The sequence below is a fragment of the Sinohyriopsis cumingii genome, chromosome 4, assembly GCF_028554795.1.
Source record: "Sinohyriopsis cumingii isolate HCF-2022 chromosome 4, ASM2855479v2, whole genome shotgun sequence".
NCBI classification, from domain to species: Eukaryota; Metazoa; Mollusca; class Bivalvia; order Unionida; family Unionidae; genus Sinohyriopsis; species Sinohyriopsis cumingii.
In genome coordinates, this window is record NC_142964.1 from 94,638,298 (window position 1) to 94,656,189 (window position 17,892).

General features: G+C 34.3%; 1 protein-coding gene across 1 annotated transcript in view; it reads left to right on the forward strand.

Moving 5' to 3' along the window:
- Positions 1-17,892, forward strand: part of LOC149801701 (uncharacterized) — a 94,243-nt gene that overhangs the window by 61,061 nt on the left and 15,290 nt on the right. Inside the window, exons 5-6 of the mRNA XM_089955971.1 lie at positions 5,401-5,432; positions 14,989-16,431. Coding sequence (XP_089812097.1) covers positions 5,418-5,432; positions 14,989-16,431 — 1,458 coding nt within the window. The 5' untranslated portion in view covers positions 5,401-5,417. The remainder of the gene's footprint in view (positions 1-5,400; positions 5,433-14,988; positions 16,432-17,892) is intronic.

Genomic DNA, 17,892 nt, shown 5'->3' on the forward strand with positions numbered 1-17,892 from the left:
TTTTCAGAGGAAAACAATAAAACTGTTCAGTATATCATATGACACCTGACCTCTGTGTGTGTGTGTGTGTGTGTGTGTGTGTACACACGCATGTGTGTGTGTGTATGTGTGTGAGAGAGAGATAACGTTGTCAGTTTCAGTATCTTTATGATTTTTCCATCTGTCTATCAATGCATAATGCATTACTTTTTTTCTGCAGTAAAAACCCAAACAGTTCAAAATATCTTTCATATACATATGAAAACTTCATGACCAAGTTAAGCATTTTTTTTAGCGTTCTGGAATTCTTTAAAATTGATAGACATAAAAATGCATTAAGAATCTTCCTGTTGTTGATACTCATTCAGATGTCACCAGAAGCTAAATAACCAATAGTGAATAAGACAGGGATTAAACAAGAACACACAATATATATATATATATATATATATATATATATATATATATATATATATATATATATATATATATATATATATATATATATATATATATATATATATATATATATATATATATATATATATATATATATATATATATATATATATATATATAAAGACTGCAATATCTCATTAAGTGGGACGTCTTTTATGAATTATGATAAAATCTGTTGTGCTTTTATTTTGGTATATATGGTAAGTGCTAAAAGTTCCACTCAGTAATGTGTGATGATACTGGGATGATACAAACATCATTGCTGGTTATCTGGGGAATGGAGGAATCAGCTCTTTAATTTCTATCAAACTCTTTTAGAAGATTACCAGTTGCATCAGACATTAGGGTCATGACTGGAGCATACCCAATCCAGCCGTGGTAAGTGATGGTAATCGATGTCATGCTATCCTTATTTAAGCAGGAAATTTTCGTCACAAACAGGAGGCTTACTTATCCATGGACATCCAAGGTATCTTATTGAATTATATGTTTAAGCATATCAAAATATATTACTATTTGGATAAAGTTTTCTATCTATCAGTTCATCAGTCCATTCCATATAGTAACCAGGTATAAGAGGAACATACTTTTTCTTGGCTCCCACACCTAGAGTCTCTGGGAGGGGCTCAAAAGTCATATTTACACCGGTGTATGTACAGTTTCAGATAGTTTGTGACTCAAGCCTTACACTTTTTAATTTCTGCCTATCCTATGGAACAAAAGATAATAATGTGACTATGTTTTGTTTTTCTTGTTTTTTATTTTTATAAAAAAGGCACTCTGACCCATCAGGTCGAGTAGATAAGTAGAATTTTTAAGCCCTCTGTGTGCTGTCATAGTTTAGGAAGAGAAAAATATATGTAACAGATTTTTGGGTTCTAACCTCTGGAAGGGGTAGGGGCAGAGATCCTCTTTTTACAAAGGACATGGATTTGTCATGCGAAACCATGAAATAGTTTTAGTTATGAATACTTGGGAGCTTTTATTTAGTTTCTTTACACTGGATGAAAAGTGTCAGATGTTTCATCAATGTGACTAATAATAACTTGTACTAACTTCACACTGGATGAAAAGTGTCAGCTGTTTCATCAATGTGAACTAATGATAACTTGTACTAACTTCACACTGGATGAAAAGTGTCAGTTGTTTCATCAATGTGCAATAATGACAACTTGTACTGACTTCACACTGGATGAAAAGTGTCAGTTGTATCATTAATGTCAACTAATGATAACTTCTACTGGCTTCAAACTGGCTGAAAAGTGTCAGTTGTTTCATAATAATAATAATAATAATAATAATAATACTAATAATGACCTTATTTAAAGAGGGTAACACAATTAGCTAAAAACTAATCTACCTTGAGGCCCTCATACAAAGGAATTTATTTATTTAAGCTGCATCTCTGAAGCCACTGGATATATTGGGTTTGGAAGAAGGAAATAGAGTGGGCATTTCTAATCTCAGCTGGAATACTATTCCAGAGCAGAGTTCCAGAGTATTGGAAACTTTTTTTAAATAACTCCTTATTTGGTTTGGGAATTTTATACTGTTTGGTAGACATGGATCGCAGGTGGGGAGTATTACCAGGTAGCCTATACTGGAATAGTGATTGTAAATATTCAGGAGCACTATTCTGAGATATCCTGTACATTAATTTGGCTTTTCTCAAACAGATTCAGTCTTTAATAGGTAATATTTTTAACCTACCAGCTAAACTTTCCTTGCTTTCTTTCTGGATTGATATTAGCCCAAATGCTCTTTTTTGAAGATGTGCCAGCTTTGCTATGTTTTTATCATTTGAATTACCCCATACTGTACTACAGTAGTCCAAATAGGGTTGTATGTAACTGTTATAAGATAGTTTCCTGTGCCTTTCAGGGAGAAAATGTCTTATCCTACTGAGAAGCCATAAACTTGAATTGACTTTTTTACTGGTATGTTTGATATGTTCAGTCCATGATAGGTTATTATCTACCAGAACACCAAGTAGCCTATCATGACAGACAATTTGCAGATTTGTATCCTTCCATGTCAGACATAGTTCATCACTATCAAGATTTGTCCTTCTTTGCCGTGTTGAGATAAGTAATATTTTAGTTTTACCAGTATTTACCACCATGCCATTACATGTGCACCAGTTTTCCAGTTTGTTTAGTGCATTCTGTAAAGAAATTTCGAGCTCATGCTTTGTGTTTTGGATGTCTGACAATGTTGTGTCATCTGCATAGAGATCTGTAGATGATATTGAGTCTCTTAGTAAAAGTGGTAGGTCATTAATAAATAAAATGAATAGTAGTGTACCTAGAATTGAGCCTTGTGGTACTCCATATCTAATTGTTTCAGGTTCAGACAGAACATTATTTATGTAAACGTGTTGTGTTCTCTCATTTAAGTATGAAGTTCATCAATGTGAACTAATGATAGCTTGTACTGACTTCACACTGGATGAAAAGTGTCAGTTGTTTCATCAATGTGAACTAATTTCCATCATTTAATCCTGTTCACCTAAAACATATATACATATATATATGATGGAAAAGTGAGCTAAGAAATATATATATTTGTATATACAAGTTTTAATATGACATTATAGCACTATATAGATATCTTTATTGAGATCATCCACCCTGACTGCTATGTTTATATAGGTCATTCTTTGGTATGAAATGTTTGTGAGAAATCCATCCCTTGAAAAAGTAACAATTTGTAGTTATTTGTTGATATTTCTGTTTTTTAATAAAATAGTAGTATACTCCTTGTAATATTGCTACTAAGTTTTATTTTAAAGATAAAGAAGTGTGCAATGTTCTTTAGTCGAGTTTTACAATATGTTAAAACTTATGTCACCACCATTAGTAATGCCGTAGAAGGTTGACCCAAATGTTAGTAAACACTCTTTTCCAAAGGAGGTAAAATTATAAATTGGGAGAGATATTTTTTGAGTAAAAGAAACTACAAAAATTGTGAGCTAGAAAACCTTGCCTTGTTAAAATTTGGGAGCATACTTACTTTAAATTTATTTTTTAAAAATTAAACATTCTTATGTGTGCATCTTTCTCCAGACATCTTTTTCTTTACAAATAACTTTGCAAAATGGATGTAGAAATTTTTGTTGTTGCTAGTTTTTCCCGATTAGAGGTGTTGAGATAACTTGCATAGTAACACAAACAGTCTGCACATCCTACATGATAAGACCAATTACAGCAAACATTTGATTAAATGCCACACCAATGTCCACCCACACCACAGTCTGTTCATACTTTGTATACACTCTACAAAGGTGAATCATTAAGACAGCAGAAAAGTAAGTATGTAGACTTGCTACATCTATTTTACCAACATGTACCAGTATGTGGTGGGTTGGGGTAGGTATTTAAGGAAAGTAAGTCTGTAGACTTGCTACATCTATTTTACCAACATGTTACAGTATGTGGTGGGTTGGGGTAGATATTTAAGGAGAGTAAGTATGTAGACTTGCTACATCTATTTTACCAACATGTACCAGTATGTGGTGGGTTGGGGTAAGTACTTTAGGAAAGTAAGGATGCAGCATGGCTACTTCTATTTTGCCTAGTATGTGAAGGATTATGAGAGATATGTTTTAATGTAAACAAATTGAGAGATAGAAAGCTCCTTGTCTTTTGGAAAGTTTTGAAGCACACTTAGTTTAGACATGTCTGAAATAATTAGACATTTATCATGTGTGTCTCTAATCATCATTTAAATTCAGCATGTGGGACACGAGACCTGTCATTAAAAAAAGTCCTTATATTCACTCTGTGTTAACTTTTTGATCAGTTCTGTAATATTAAAATTTTGGTGACCAAACTGTCTCAAAGACATGGGGCATCACAGCTGGACCTGGGTATTTTTCAAGGCTTAGTTTTTTTAATGCCCAGCTGAAAACACTGTATCGTGATAAAACATTATGTATCTCTCTGTGTCTGGTTTCTGTACAATAACTTTAGTTTAATACCTTTTACTCTGACAAAACTGTTTGTATGGCTTGCACTTGGGGACAGAAAGTACCCTACTGATTTTAGATTTTAGGAACTAAAAAAAACCAATTCTTGTCATGAAAATGGTGCCATGATAGCAAAATAATAATGTCTGCACTATTAATTTATTCAATAGACAGCATTTCTTGATTAAACATTGTGGACTTATGGAACTTATGAAGGAACTTATGGTGTAGGGACCAAAACATTTTAAGTCAAAATCACCAATTCTCAAGAAAGAAAATTGGTAATGGTTTCTTTACAATAAAGTTAGTTCTTAACCATGTATTTTGATCACATTTCATGGATGGTGCTTTGGGGGCTCAAAAGTAAAATGTCAGAGGTCAACATCACTGTAACACAATAAAGAGAAATAGTTTTTGTAAAATATTTTAAATTAAGATCCACCAATGTGAACCAGAGCTTCTGGACAGTTTCCTGTTATGGCAAGGAAGTAAGTTATAGATGCAGGGGTTGACAGCTTAAAGGTCATGGTCACAATGGCCTAAAGAAGGACAAATAGTTTTTAATGATAACATATCTTGCACCATATCTTTTTAACAAAGTACATGTATATGAAAGGTTTCCTTTTTGGTCAAGGAAGAACAAAATGATTTGGGAAATAGAAGGTCAAGGTAACTGTGGCCATTGTTATGATGCTGTTCAGAGTCAGGAATGCCTTTGTAGGATATAAATATGGTACTACTAACAATGGTGGTGGGGTGCAACGTACATTACACAGAACTTTTGTTATCAGATATGAAAAATTTCAACCAGTTATTTTAGTCAGACACAACTTTCCTCAAGTATAGCTTAAAAATGGGGATTCTGGTTAATGTTTCACTTTTCAGCATTTTCATTAATTTCCTAATTCCGTGTTTGTATTTTCCACAGTATTTCTTTTGTATGCACTGAGCCAAATGTAGATGATTTGACCTTTTGAAAATTATATTTTTTACAGGGAAAAGGTCTTTTTACATGGTTAGACTTGATGTAAGTAAACTTTTTTGTGCTTAAGTATTTTAATAATTGGGAACTATCAGCAACATTGACCATTGCTCAATGAGCTTATAAGGGTACTTAATTTTCAGGAATAATACATACTTAATTGTTTCATAAACTTCAGTGGTACTGAGAAAAAACATGGTAACCAATGCATCAACTGCCAGACTGTTTTTAACAGTCTGGGTTTCATCAATTTGTTTGTTTCACCAAAGTGGAAAGAAAGTATTTTTTAAAAAATGCTGTTAACAGTGAAATATCAACAAGTTTAAAGAAAAAATGTGAACATATTAATTATTTTATTGGCATGAATGTCAAATCAGATAGCAAATAGCAAACCAGGGTTTAATATAGTTAATAAGAACTTTGATATAATCAAAGCTACCCAATAAAGTGATCATTCGGTACAATGTCCTTCATGAAATTACTGCTGATCATATGGGTATAGTCATTCATTCCATTAAATTGTCTGAATTCTGTTTTATCTTTGCTACTTGAATTATTTTACTTCAGTTTAGTTTCTGGCTTATGGGAACAAATTATTATTCAACATTATGAAATACCTTATATTGATTTGATGTGTTAGTATGACACAACCTTGTTGGAGCATACCTCCAATACAGGAAGTGGTCACTATAGCAGTTTGTAGGGTTAGAGTACTAACTGACTTATTTGAAAAATGACTTCTGGAAAATGTGATATTTAGAAGAGTTTTGAAAGTAAGGGTTAACTATAAACGATTGATTAATCATGTAGCTACTAATGTAAGACACATTTGCATTGGAACATTTCCAAAGAAACCACTTTTGGAAAGCCAGAAATGCAACCTTTTAAATAGAACAGGAATCTTTTTTGGACTTAACTCTATTGTCACCATTTTTCTGTATAAAAAGGGGATACAGTATTAGATTGGGCCTGTCTATCCTTCAATCATCCTGACTTTCTAACCTTCTGTTTTTCTGTTCATTCATCTATTTGTTCTACTTTTGTTCTGAACAATAATTTCCTGAATTAGTTTTGCATTTCATTCCAATTTGGCATGTAGCTTGATACAGATGAGACCTTTGCTGAGTTGGTTTGTTATCATTCTGCATGTTTATTGAGTAGTTATAGATCCTGATTGCCAGTTCCATCCACTGTCTGATTTCCAGTTCCATCCACTGCCTGATTGCCAATCCCATCCACTGCCTGATTGCCAGTCCCATCCACTGCCTGATTTCCAGTTCCATCCACTGCCTGATTGCCAATCCCATCCACTGCCTGATTGCCAGTCCCATCCACTGTCTGATTGCCAGTCCCATCCACTGCCTGATTGCCAGTCCCATCCACTGTCTGATTGTCAGTCCCATCCACTGCCTGATTGCCAGTCCCACCCACTGTCATTTCCACATAACAACTCTCTTAATGAATTTTGCATTTTAGATCATATGTAACTTTGTAAAATTGTATTCTGTCAAACATCCACCTATTTCCTGTCCAAATTTGATATGTCAAATTTTGGATGAATACAAATCATGTTACCCATTTCACCTCCATTTAATACATTTGGGGGCCTTTTTAGACCTGTACCCAAACCTTTGATGCACTACTTGCTCTACATCCTTTGTTGGTTTCTTCATAAGTCTGTTCATTAAGTCTAATTGAGCTTTTACAGAATCAAATAGCCAAATTGTTATTATGTTGATTTCCTTCAGGTATGGTTCAATGTTATAAAAATAATTCATACCATTCTTGATTGTTACCATCAAAAGGCCTATCCTCATTCAAAGCTCTGCTTTTCATTATATTTTTGTTTAAATTCTGTCTGTCTATCTGTTCATGCATTTTAATTAATTTCTAGTTGGAAGATATTTTATCTCACTTGTTTTTTTTTGTTGGTATTAATTGCAAATCAAGCATGGAAGTGTTTATTTTCATTTACTTTACTTAGACAAATTTCTGTATATGTTTACGTACAGACATAACTACCTGGTTTAGTTTTAGTGTAATCTGGCTTGAGTAGTCCACTCATATTCCTTTCAGTAAAAAGACCATATTATCATATATTACTGCAGTAAAACGTGTCTTGAAAGACCAGTGATATGAGAGACCACCTGTCTTGAGAGACCAGCTTCTCAAAACACAGTTTGATTCATTATAAAAGTGTTATTGCCTTTAAAAGAAATAATTTTAACGATAAGAGAATTAATGCTACTGTGTAAATATAAATCATTGTTTTTATTATAATGCAAAGAAGTGTACCAAATGGATAAAAGAAATTCAATATTGTCCAATAGTTTCAGGGATCAAAGGTTAAGGTTGGTAGGTCAAAAGGTGAAAAGGTTAAGATCACATTAGCAAAATTAAGTGCAGACAAGATAAGTCATTGTAATTTATATTGCAGTTTGTCTGATTAATCAGCTTTAATCTGTTGTGGAACAATTAATCATACATGCTCCAACAATGTTTATGTATAATTGATGATTGCTGTAACTAATATTTGAATTTTGAAACCAAAGTACCTTCCATTTCAATCTCTGATTTGTAATTTTCATGCATAGGTAATAAATGATGACAGAGAGTTTTCATCCATAAAGGAAACAATATTTATTTAAAGCCAGATTGCTGAAGTTTTTGATCATCTATTCAGTTTAATGAGTTGGGGCATAGAATCTGAAAATGTAATTTCTGATATCAAATATTTTCTCAATTAATATGGAAGATTTCATTTACTACAATCTTAAAGCTAAATCTAGCATTTGTTTCCACTAATTAGAGCCCTAGCCATAAAGTTAGATGGATGTTTAACTTGGTCTTATTTTCTGTTATTCCAACTACTTGTTGTTGAAGCTGCTCAGCATTTATGTTCTTGTCTTATGTGCACCCAACTGCAAGTAGCGTATACCTAGATCTGCTCTTGCATAATGGACAGGCAGATTAGGGTCTATTGTATGCTTTTTGTTTGGTATATGATTTCAAGGGAACAGGACAGACCCAGCTCTACTGGCATCGTATACAATGGCAGATATAGGTCAATGCCCATCAGTTAGTGCACACTGTGATGTGGGTAAATACTGTGATTTTGAGTCATCCCTTAGGCAAGTGCCATATATTTAGTCAGTTTACTGTACTATCCATTGCAAAAATATATTCACACATTCAAAACTATTTCCAGAAATGAGAAATCAGTTTATATAATTAAAGTTATTCAATTAAATGTAAATCCGGCACTAACAGCGCAGTTGTGAATGAAAATAAGCATCACATCACTAATATGATACAAAGGGTGTATGAGAATTTATTCTCTTAGCACATGGCACTAATGAATGAAGAACAGCAGCAGTTTCTTGGCATGGTTAGTGTTTTGGATTCATGACCAGATGGATGCAAGTTCGAACCCTTTAACTGAATCAGTCTGAATCAATTGCCATGGCAAACTCCTGGGTAAATCATTTACTGGCTTCAAGGAAAATATATTATTCATGTGCCGATTTGCCATTTTAACAATTACACACACATGCAAAACCATTGAAGAAATGTTTTTGTAATGAGCTACATAAATAGTGGAGAATGTTATCTCAGCTAGATACCTCACAGACTAATTTGGGTCAATTGCATAAATAGTGGAAAATGTTATCTCAGCTAGACACCTCATAGACTAATTTGGGTCATTTGCATAAATAGTGGAAAATGTTATCTCAGCTAGACACCTCATAGACTAATTTGGGTCATTTACATAAATCGTGGAGAATGTTATCTCATCTAGACACCTCATAGACTAATTTGGGTCATTTGCATAAATAGTGGAAAATGTTATCTCAGCTAGACACCTCATAGACTAATTTGGGTCATTTGCATAAATAATGAAGAATGTTATCTCAGTTAGACACCTCATAGACTAATTTGGGTCATTTGCATAAATTGTGGAGAATGTTATCTCAGCTAGACACCTCATAGACTAATTTGGGTCATTTGCATAAATAATGAAGAATGTTATCTCAGTTAGACACCTCATAGACTAATTTGGGTCATTTGCATAAATAGTAGAGAATGCGATCTCAGTTAGATTCCTCATTGACTACCAGTAATAGAGGCCATTTGCATAAATAGTGGAGAATGTTATTTTAGTTAGACTCCTCACAGACTACCAGTAATTGAGGCCATTTGTATAAATAGTGGAGAATGTTATTTTAGTTAGACTCCTGATAGACTACCAGTAACTGAGGCCATTTGTATAAATAGTGGAGAATGTTATTTTAGTTAGATTCCTCATAGACTAATATGGGCTATTTTATTAACTTTCAACAAGTTTGAGCCTATTGAATTAAGGGGGTAAAAAAAGTGTTTTGTAATGTTGGTGACCATGTCAAACTTTTTGCACAAAAATGTTTTGCTGCTTTGTGTTTCCAGTCCAAGGAATACAGTCTATGTGATTTGTGTTAGCCCCATATTCTTAAACCTTTTAGGAATGTAACTCAAGCTGATGCTTACAAAAATGGAGATATAAAACATTGCCATAAGCTATTTAATTTTCTTCATTTTTCTCACCAGCCAGACACACTTTCTGCCAGCATATAGGATCAGAAATGTTCTCATCTGTACATCATTATGAAACAATAAGAAACAATATGAAACAATATAACAAAATTGGACATTTACCTCAGTCGGTAGATGGAGTTCAGGTTACAAGGAAGAATCTATATCACTCATGAGAATGTAACATTTGACCATCACCCCTTCCTTTCCTGATGGCAGCATGCAGGAACTGAAATGGTTATTGCCATCTACCAAATTTTATCACTTTTTCTAAAATGGTGTAGATGGAGTTCATGTTACAAGGTCAACAAAAATTATGGACAGGTAGAGTGATGGATACATGGACACATGGAAAAATGGATGGATGGATGGATGGACACGTCTATAAGTATAATTAGGTATGATTCCTTGACATTTGTATCCTTGAAATTTAGATTATTGGAAGAGGAACCAGAGTTTATACTTTATTTCTGTAATTCGAATTGTAATGAAATAGTACTTCCATTATGAACCTAAGCTCAATAAAAAACCTACCCCTCTTAAGTATAAGAAATTTTAAATTTTTAATCACAGCACATATCAAAGACAAGGCAAGGATTACCATGCTGCTTATCTGGAGATGTATAATGTCACACAAATCCTCCTATACTGTTTAAATAGGATATGATAGAGTGGAGGAGGTGGTCTGTAGATGTGTAGAGTAGTTTTAAAATCATACTCCATCCTTCCTTTAAAGGCAGAACTTGGGATGGGTACACTTTTGTATCTAAATAATTTTATATGCAAGATTGTTAATGATTTCAGGTGCTTTGATTGTCATCAAAGTGCTCCAATAACTGTTCGAGTTAGAGACTTCAGACTCTGTGTTTTGATTGGGAGAGGTTAGTAGATGTGGACATTGGTTCTAAAATTTTGAAACAGCTCCCAGGGCAGGTGCTGTTGGGGTTGTTTTACATAAATATGAACTATTAAATTATAAGACTACTTTTCCTGATAATTTGTGTATATGTTTATCAACTCAAGTGGCAACACAGTTCAAAGTAAGGTTTGAATGGTGCTATTGAGATCACCTGCCACTGCAGAAAAAGGTGTAGCTGGTTTTCTACTTCAGTAAGTTGTCCTTTTTCGCAATGCAAGAGTTACTCAGGACCACCACTATCTTGATGGTGTATCTGGCCAGTTTTCAGATAAGACCATTCTTTAAAAAAGTAGACATATAAAGACTTTTAGAAAGGCCATCAAGGCAAACATTTTCACAGTTTAATCGCATCATATCGGAATGGTTTCCATGATCAGTGTTGAAATGATACAAGGAGGGAAGAAGTGAACATATTATGAATTTCTGCATATCTTGTTCAACAAGAAGAGCATTAATGCCTTTGATAGTTGTTGTTGTTGTTGTTGTTGTTGTGGGGTTTAATGCCATTTTTCAGCACATGATAGGCTATACATGGCGGCCAGTATTAATGGTGGAGGAAGAACTCTGGAAAACCCGGAAAGAACCATGGACCCATGAGAAGCTACTGGTATGCTTTCTCACATACCCACATTGGCTGAATCCAAGACTCGAATCGGCGCAGACAGAGGTGAGATGGCAGTGATCTGTAACGGAGAGTGCTTTAGACCACTCAGCCACTCGGGGCCCCCTAATGCCTTTGATAGACTTATTTTTAAAATCAAACATGTAAAAGGGTAGACTGTACCTAGAATCTGATTTTCTTTTACTGATGAAAGTAGTGTTAATTTTTTGTGGGGTACTGTCTGAAAGAATGTTTATATTATATAAAATTGTCTTGTTACTAAGTAAAGACATATGAAATTGAAATGAATAGCTTGTAAAGAACTTGTCAGGATAAAGAACATTTCTTTATAATTTAGATGAGAATATATTCTTGTTTATTTGAAAACAGTGTAGTAGTTATGCCACCTCCCATAAACATGGCAGGAGAAAATTGCATTAGGCTTGTCTTTTCATTTGTATTCTCATCTCAAAAATCTTCTTTGTTTATGTGTGTGGTGTGTGTGCAACTACTTCGCAACTTTCCATGGACTGTGTTCAGACATGGCAGATATTATCGACACTGGGTGACACTATAGACATATCATTCTGTCATCACACTGTGATGTGTTTTTCAAAGTAATGTCCATTTTTGGTGTTAAATGTATATACTCTATGATTAATTTATGTGTGGTAGCAGGTCTAACAGTTTTAGACGAATTGTCCTCAGACTTGGCAGGTATTATTGACATCAGATGAATATGTATATCTGGTTTGGTACTGCGCTCAGATCCATTTTTCCAGAGTTTCTCCCCTTTCAGGTGTTATATGATGTCTATACCATCAGGTGTTATTTGATGTCTATACTGTCAGGTGTTATATGATATCTATACTGTCAGGTGTTATATGATGTCTATACCGTCAGGTGTTATATGATATCTATACTGTCAGGTGTTATATGATGTCTATACCATCAGATGTTATATGTCTATACCATCAGGTGTTATATGATGTCTATACCATCAGATGTTATATGTCTATACCATCAGGTGTTATATGATGTCTATACCATCAGGTGTTATATGATGTCTATACCGTCAGGTGTTATATGTCTATACCATGTGTGAGAATTCTTGTATGAGCATCTAGTCCTACATCTTTTGATGGAATAACCTGAATAACCAGGTGAAACATCCTCTGTCATTGTGCTTCAATGATTTTTTTAATCAAATTACGCCTCTTTTCTTTCTTTTTTGTTCGAAATATCTGTTTCAGATGTTCATGCGCATTGCATCAGATGCATACATTCTGAGTGCTTTTTTGCTCATTTAAGCTCGGAGATGGGGCAAGATACAGGTCATATGAACACGTTCTTTTACTTTCGTTTTATTTCAAGAATTTAAATATTTCACTGTATGATTGTTAACAAAATAATTGCACATGACTGTTGTTTATGGCCAGTATGTAATGTTATTGTTTAACGTAAAAGTGGAATGGCTGAAATTGCCTGTCTACCCATGCCTGTTTTTAAGCCTTTAAGTGTAATAATGTAGTGTGTGTGTGTGTGTGTGTGTGTGTGTGTGATTTGGATTTTAACGTAGCTTTAACAAATTTTCAGTAATATCACTACGATATGTGACAGTTTATAGTGATGTCGAACACTGGGGCATCATGCTGCATAAATGTAGCATCATGTCCCACCCAGACACATTATCCTAATACCAGGCCAACCACTCTGAACACTAACCTCTTAACGCTGAGCACCAGGCTAGGCAGCTGCTAGTGCCGTTTTTATGACTTCGCCGTGGTTCGAACCTGCGACCTCCCCCATCCGAGGTGGACGCTCTAACCACTAGGCCACCGGAGCGGTCTGTAATGTAGTTAATTCATTCTAATTAATAATGTTTTGTCGGCTTCCTGCTTTAATATTCACAATATTCACAATATAAAAGGCCAGGCGTCTTTTTCGTAAGAATCAACTGCATCTGCCAAGTACCACCATATAAACCCTATAATATGACACTGTACATTGAAAAGCTACTGGTAACATTAGTATCTTTAAACTAAAGCACTTTCCTACACAGGAGTTAATGTTTCAATAAGAATTACCACACACCTACTTTCCTTCACCCTTTGCTACATTTAATGTTTCATAACAATTTCCCACTGAAACACTTTCCATCACTCATGAATTCATTTAATGCTTTCTATCTCCCATTACTAAGGGTCAAGCGATGCATCGGTACTTTTGGTTTACCGATGCACATATCGGTACCGATACATGTATCGATACAAGAGGTGACAAATCGATACAAAACGATACATATCGTATGCAAGTTATTTTAATCTTCAGCAGTTGTGAATAATTATGTGTCGTTTGCCTTGTTATTCTATAAATTGAGAATTTATCTGAGCTGTTTATAGGCATAGGCACTCATTTATTTAGTAAAACAGAAAAAGACTATTGAAAGCACTCTCTTGCTTTGTACAGATTAGCTCAAAGTGATGTAGTTTCTCCTAATCTGTCCCCCCGCCCAGGCCAATACCATGTCAATTTTCTTATCCCAAGATATAGAGTTACATAAGCATTATGCACGTCATCGCAGTACAGATCATTTGTTTTCTTATAAATATTACCATTATAGTCAGTTTTATTCTCACGAACTTTTGTAGAAGTGTCATATGTGATTAGTACGATTAAATTATTTTACGGACTCATTTATGTCCGGGTTAATAAGATCCGTCTTTGAACACGTGCAATTATTTTTCAGGAAATTGCTATCACCACACGCATGCTCAAGTAATGATTATAAGATGAAAGTACAACTATTTGCCTAATTCTAATACTTCAAGAGTAAGACTTTCTACCGATGACATGCCGTATAATTAATCAGATAGACACGTACAAACGATTCAAACAGGCTTCAGGTTTGAGTAAAATAGTGGGATATTGCATTTCATTCACGAAGATATCAAGTCCTCCAGGGAACAACAGCAAGAAACACAACAAAATACTTCCTCCTGGACATGTTTTGCACAATGTCACTCATGCCAAAATTTTAAATATGAACCTTTTTCAGTATCCATTCCTGGAATTACATGCTGATGAAATTACAATTTGTTTTCAAATTAAACATTATGCCGTAAAGAATTATAAACAGTAAGAATAAACAAAGTTGTCATCCATGAAAGTATGTAGTCATTAGATGACATAGTTAGATTTTCAGCATTTAACTTCATTTATTAAAACGTTTCCTGATTTTTGGGACTTTCTTTTCTGGCAAAAACGTTTTAGCACAATTAAGCCAAGAATACCTCTATGTGTTTTTGATGAAATCCTTTTTACTATATTAAAGCAAAAACTCCACGAGGTAGATACCTGAAATTTGGTTTGGCATGTTTGCATATGAGTAATGACCTGATTACATTTTCATGACTTTATATCAGAATCATATGTAATTTACAAGTACACATGTACTTAGATCATTTATTGCTCATGGTATTTACTCAACTTAGAATATTTTTTGTTGACAGGCTATATTTAGAGGCCATATTTCTGGTCAAAGATCCAAGGGGTTAAAGGTGAACCCAATCTACAGTGACATATCCGGGCAGTACAGCGCGGGTATTCAGAATAAAGATTCCAGTGGACATCCTAACGGAGACATATATGTTGAGATTTATGAGACATTTCCTTCCGTGCATAACAAACGTATCCTTCAAAAAACTAGAAGTGCTCCACCCAAGAATAAAGATAGTGGACAAACAAAGTCAGGAATCACGAATAATGAAACTATTAAGGATGAACCTATACGGATTTTACAAGCAAAAATGGATGAAGGAGCTCTTCATGCAACAGTGAAAAGAAACTTCAGCGACGGAAATAATAAGAAAATAATGAATAATGTGACCTCAAATTCCAAAACTTTTTTAAAGGATACCAGTAGTTTAATCCAGAGGGATGAAAATGCAGATAGAAAGAATATATTTGGCATAAGAAATCCAGCTTTTGATCAGAATGAAAATCCCATTGATTCAAAGTCTCAGGTGATAATCAAAGCTGAAAACCAGCCAGAGTTAGAGACTGGGTCACAGTCAGTAATTAACTTTAATGTTCTTGTTACAGAGGCTGTAGTTCATAGTGCTTTGCGTAAGGAAAAAGAGCCAGAGAACACAACTGACTTGACCTCTGACCCCATCTCAGATTGGCCAGATTTAGATAGTATAACTCTATCAATTGATGAAGAGCCTAGCCCAACAGTGGAAAAGAACATTGATGAACAGAATTTACTAAAACAAAAGTTGGTAACTAATCGTGAAATTCAAAACACAATTTCTGATACCAAGTCTTGTGAAAGTAAACATTTTAACTCCTCAAAATCAGATTATCCATCTTCTGCATCAGTTTCAGAGGGGGAAAACAATTCTCTTTCAAATGTGAACAGTTTTGTGATTGCTACAGGAACTGATGTTGATCTTGATGTTGAGGTGACAACAAATACAAACTTAAATTCAGGTGAACTTAGCAATGAGCAGCCAATAAATTCATCTCATTCTAGTCATGATAAATATTCTGAATATGACAAAGAACAGCGTAAATCCCACTCAGGTAATGTTGAACAGAATTCCAGTCGACCAATTAAATCAATATTGACAATTACAAATACTGATGCGCAAACGGGGAATAGCAAAAGTAAGTCACAGACTAATTCTGTATCAGAACACAAGTCTGTTAAGTTTACAGAAGATACTGTGTTCAATGAAGACAGACCAAAGAAATACAAAGCAGAACAAATTAATCTTCGTGAAATCTATGGTGGTCGAATAAGCAATGATGCAGCCTTTGTCAAAATGAATCCAGTTTATGTGGAGAACTTGAGTGACATTGACAGAGAAAAAGCTCATAGCATGACAGATGATGAAAAAATGGAATTTCGACGCTCATTCCATAGGACAGACCGACAAAGCGCTTACAGGGTAAGACCACATACATAAGCATGATTGCTGGTTAATTTGTAGAAAAGCATGTACTTTGCAAGAAATAGCAATTATGATGTTATCTACTGTACCGACAGTGGTGGTATTGAGTCAATAGTATAATTTGTCTGCCATCCAACATTAAAGATGGTGTGCAAGCTAGTCCATAACTCCTAAAAGTTCATGATACTACATGCCATACATCCCTTGTTTTGCATGTAAATAATATTAAGTATTCTGTAAGTTAAAAGCTTAGATCATTGCTGCATTAGTAAATAGCATGACAATTTTAATTTAAGTGTAGCAGCAACATTAAGCTGAAGCGTTATGTTTAAGGTTTTGTGAATCACCGTGAGTACATTATAGCACTGTATGCGTAGACCCATACGTTGGTCCCAATAGCAATCAGATAAAACATTATCGGGACAGATTTATCAGCCTATCTACGCAGGTGAAGCATTGGTATCCAAGGAATCCTTATTCTTATAATAAAACCAGCAACATTTGAAGGAGCTTTAACATAATTTTGCCCAACTAGAATTTAATTTTCAAAAACGTTTCTTCTCATTCTGGATTCCACATTTTACTGACATCAAAAGAATATTACAAGATTCTGAATGCTTTATGATAAACCAAAATTAAAGACTCAAGGATCACAATGGTATGGGATAAACGAATGATATGTCTCATCTACTCTACCTGGTAAACTAATACGTTAATGTAATTTCATCAATGAGGCAGTATATGCACGATTTTTCAGGTTATGGTATAACCCTGCCTGATGAGTCCATCAACTATTGCTTTTTTAACTTTCTCTGTTAAAGTTTTGTAGGACTTTCGAACATTACATTTTGGCACAAAGCAGTTTGACGTGATTTTTTATATTTTTTTGCAATGATGTAGATCCATCATCAAATATAGCCATTCTTACTAATAGGCTTTAATCAGCTTTTGTTAGACTCCTTCTACCAGAGTTCGGTCAAACTTGACCCAAAGCATTCAAAACAGAAAGACTTTTCGTGTTTGTACAAATGATGCTGGTCAGCCTTCAAAAATAGCCATTATAACTAAACATAGACAAGCCGCTGTTACAGGAAATGTTTTAAAAGAAACCGTTTAAACGATTTTATCTCAAAAAACTGTTCAAGAGAATTTAGCCAAATTTAACAGAAATCGTTCAGGCGTAGAGGCGTTTGAATTTGTAGAACTTCTGCTGAAAGATTATTAAATATCAAAGTTGTTACTAAAACACAGAAAACTCGAAACGACTTCTCTTAAACTGTCGAGTAGAATTTGACCAAACTTGAAAGAAAGCATCCTGGCATAAAAACATTTAAAAGATTGAAAGAAGACCCTAATCGGCCATCAAATATGGTAACTGTTACTAAACACAGAAAAATGTAAACGACTTATCCTTAAAAATCGCTAAACAGAAAGGTCACAGATTTGTACAACTGGTAC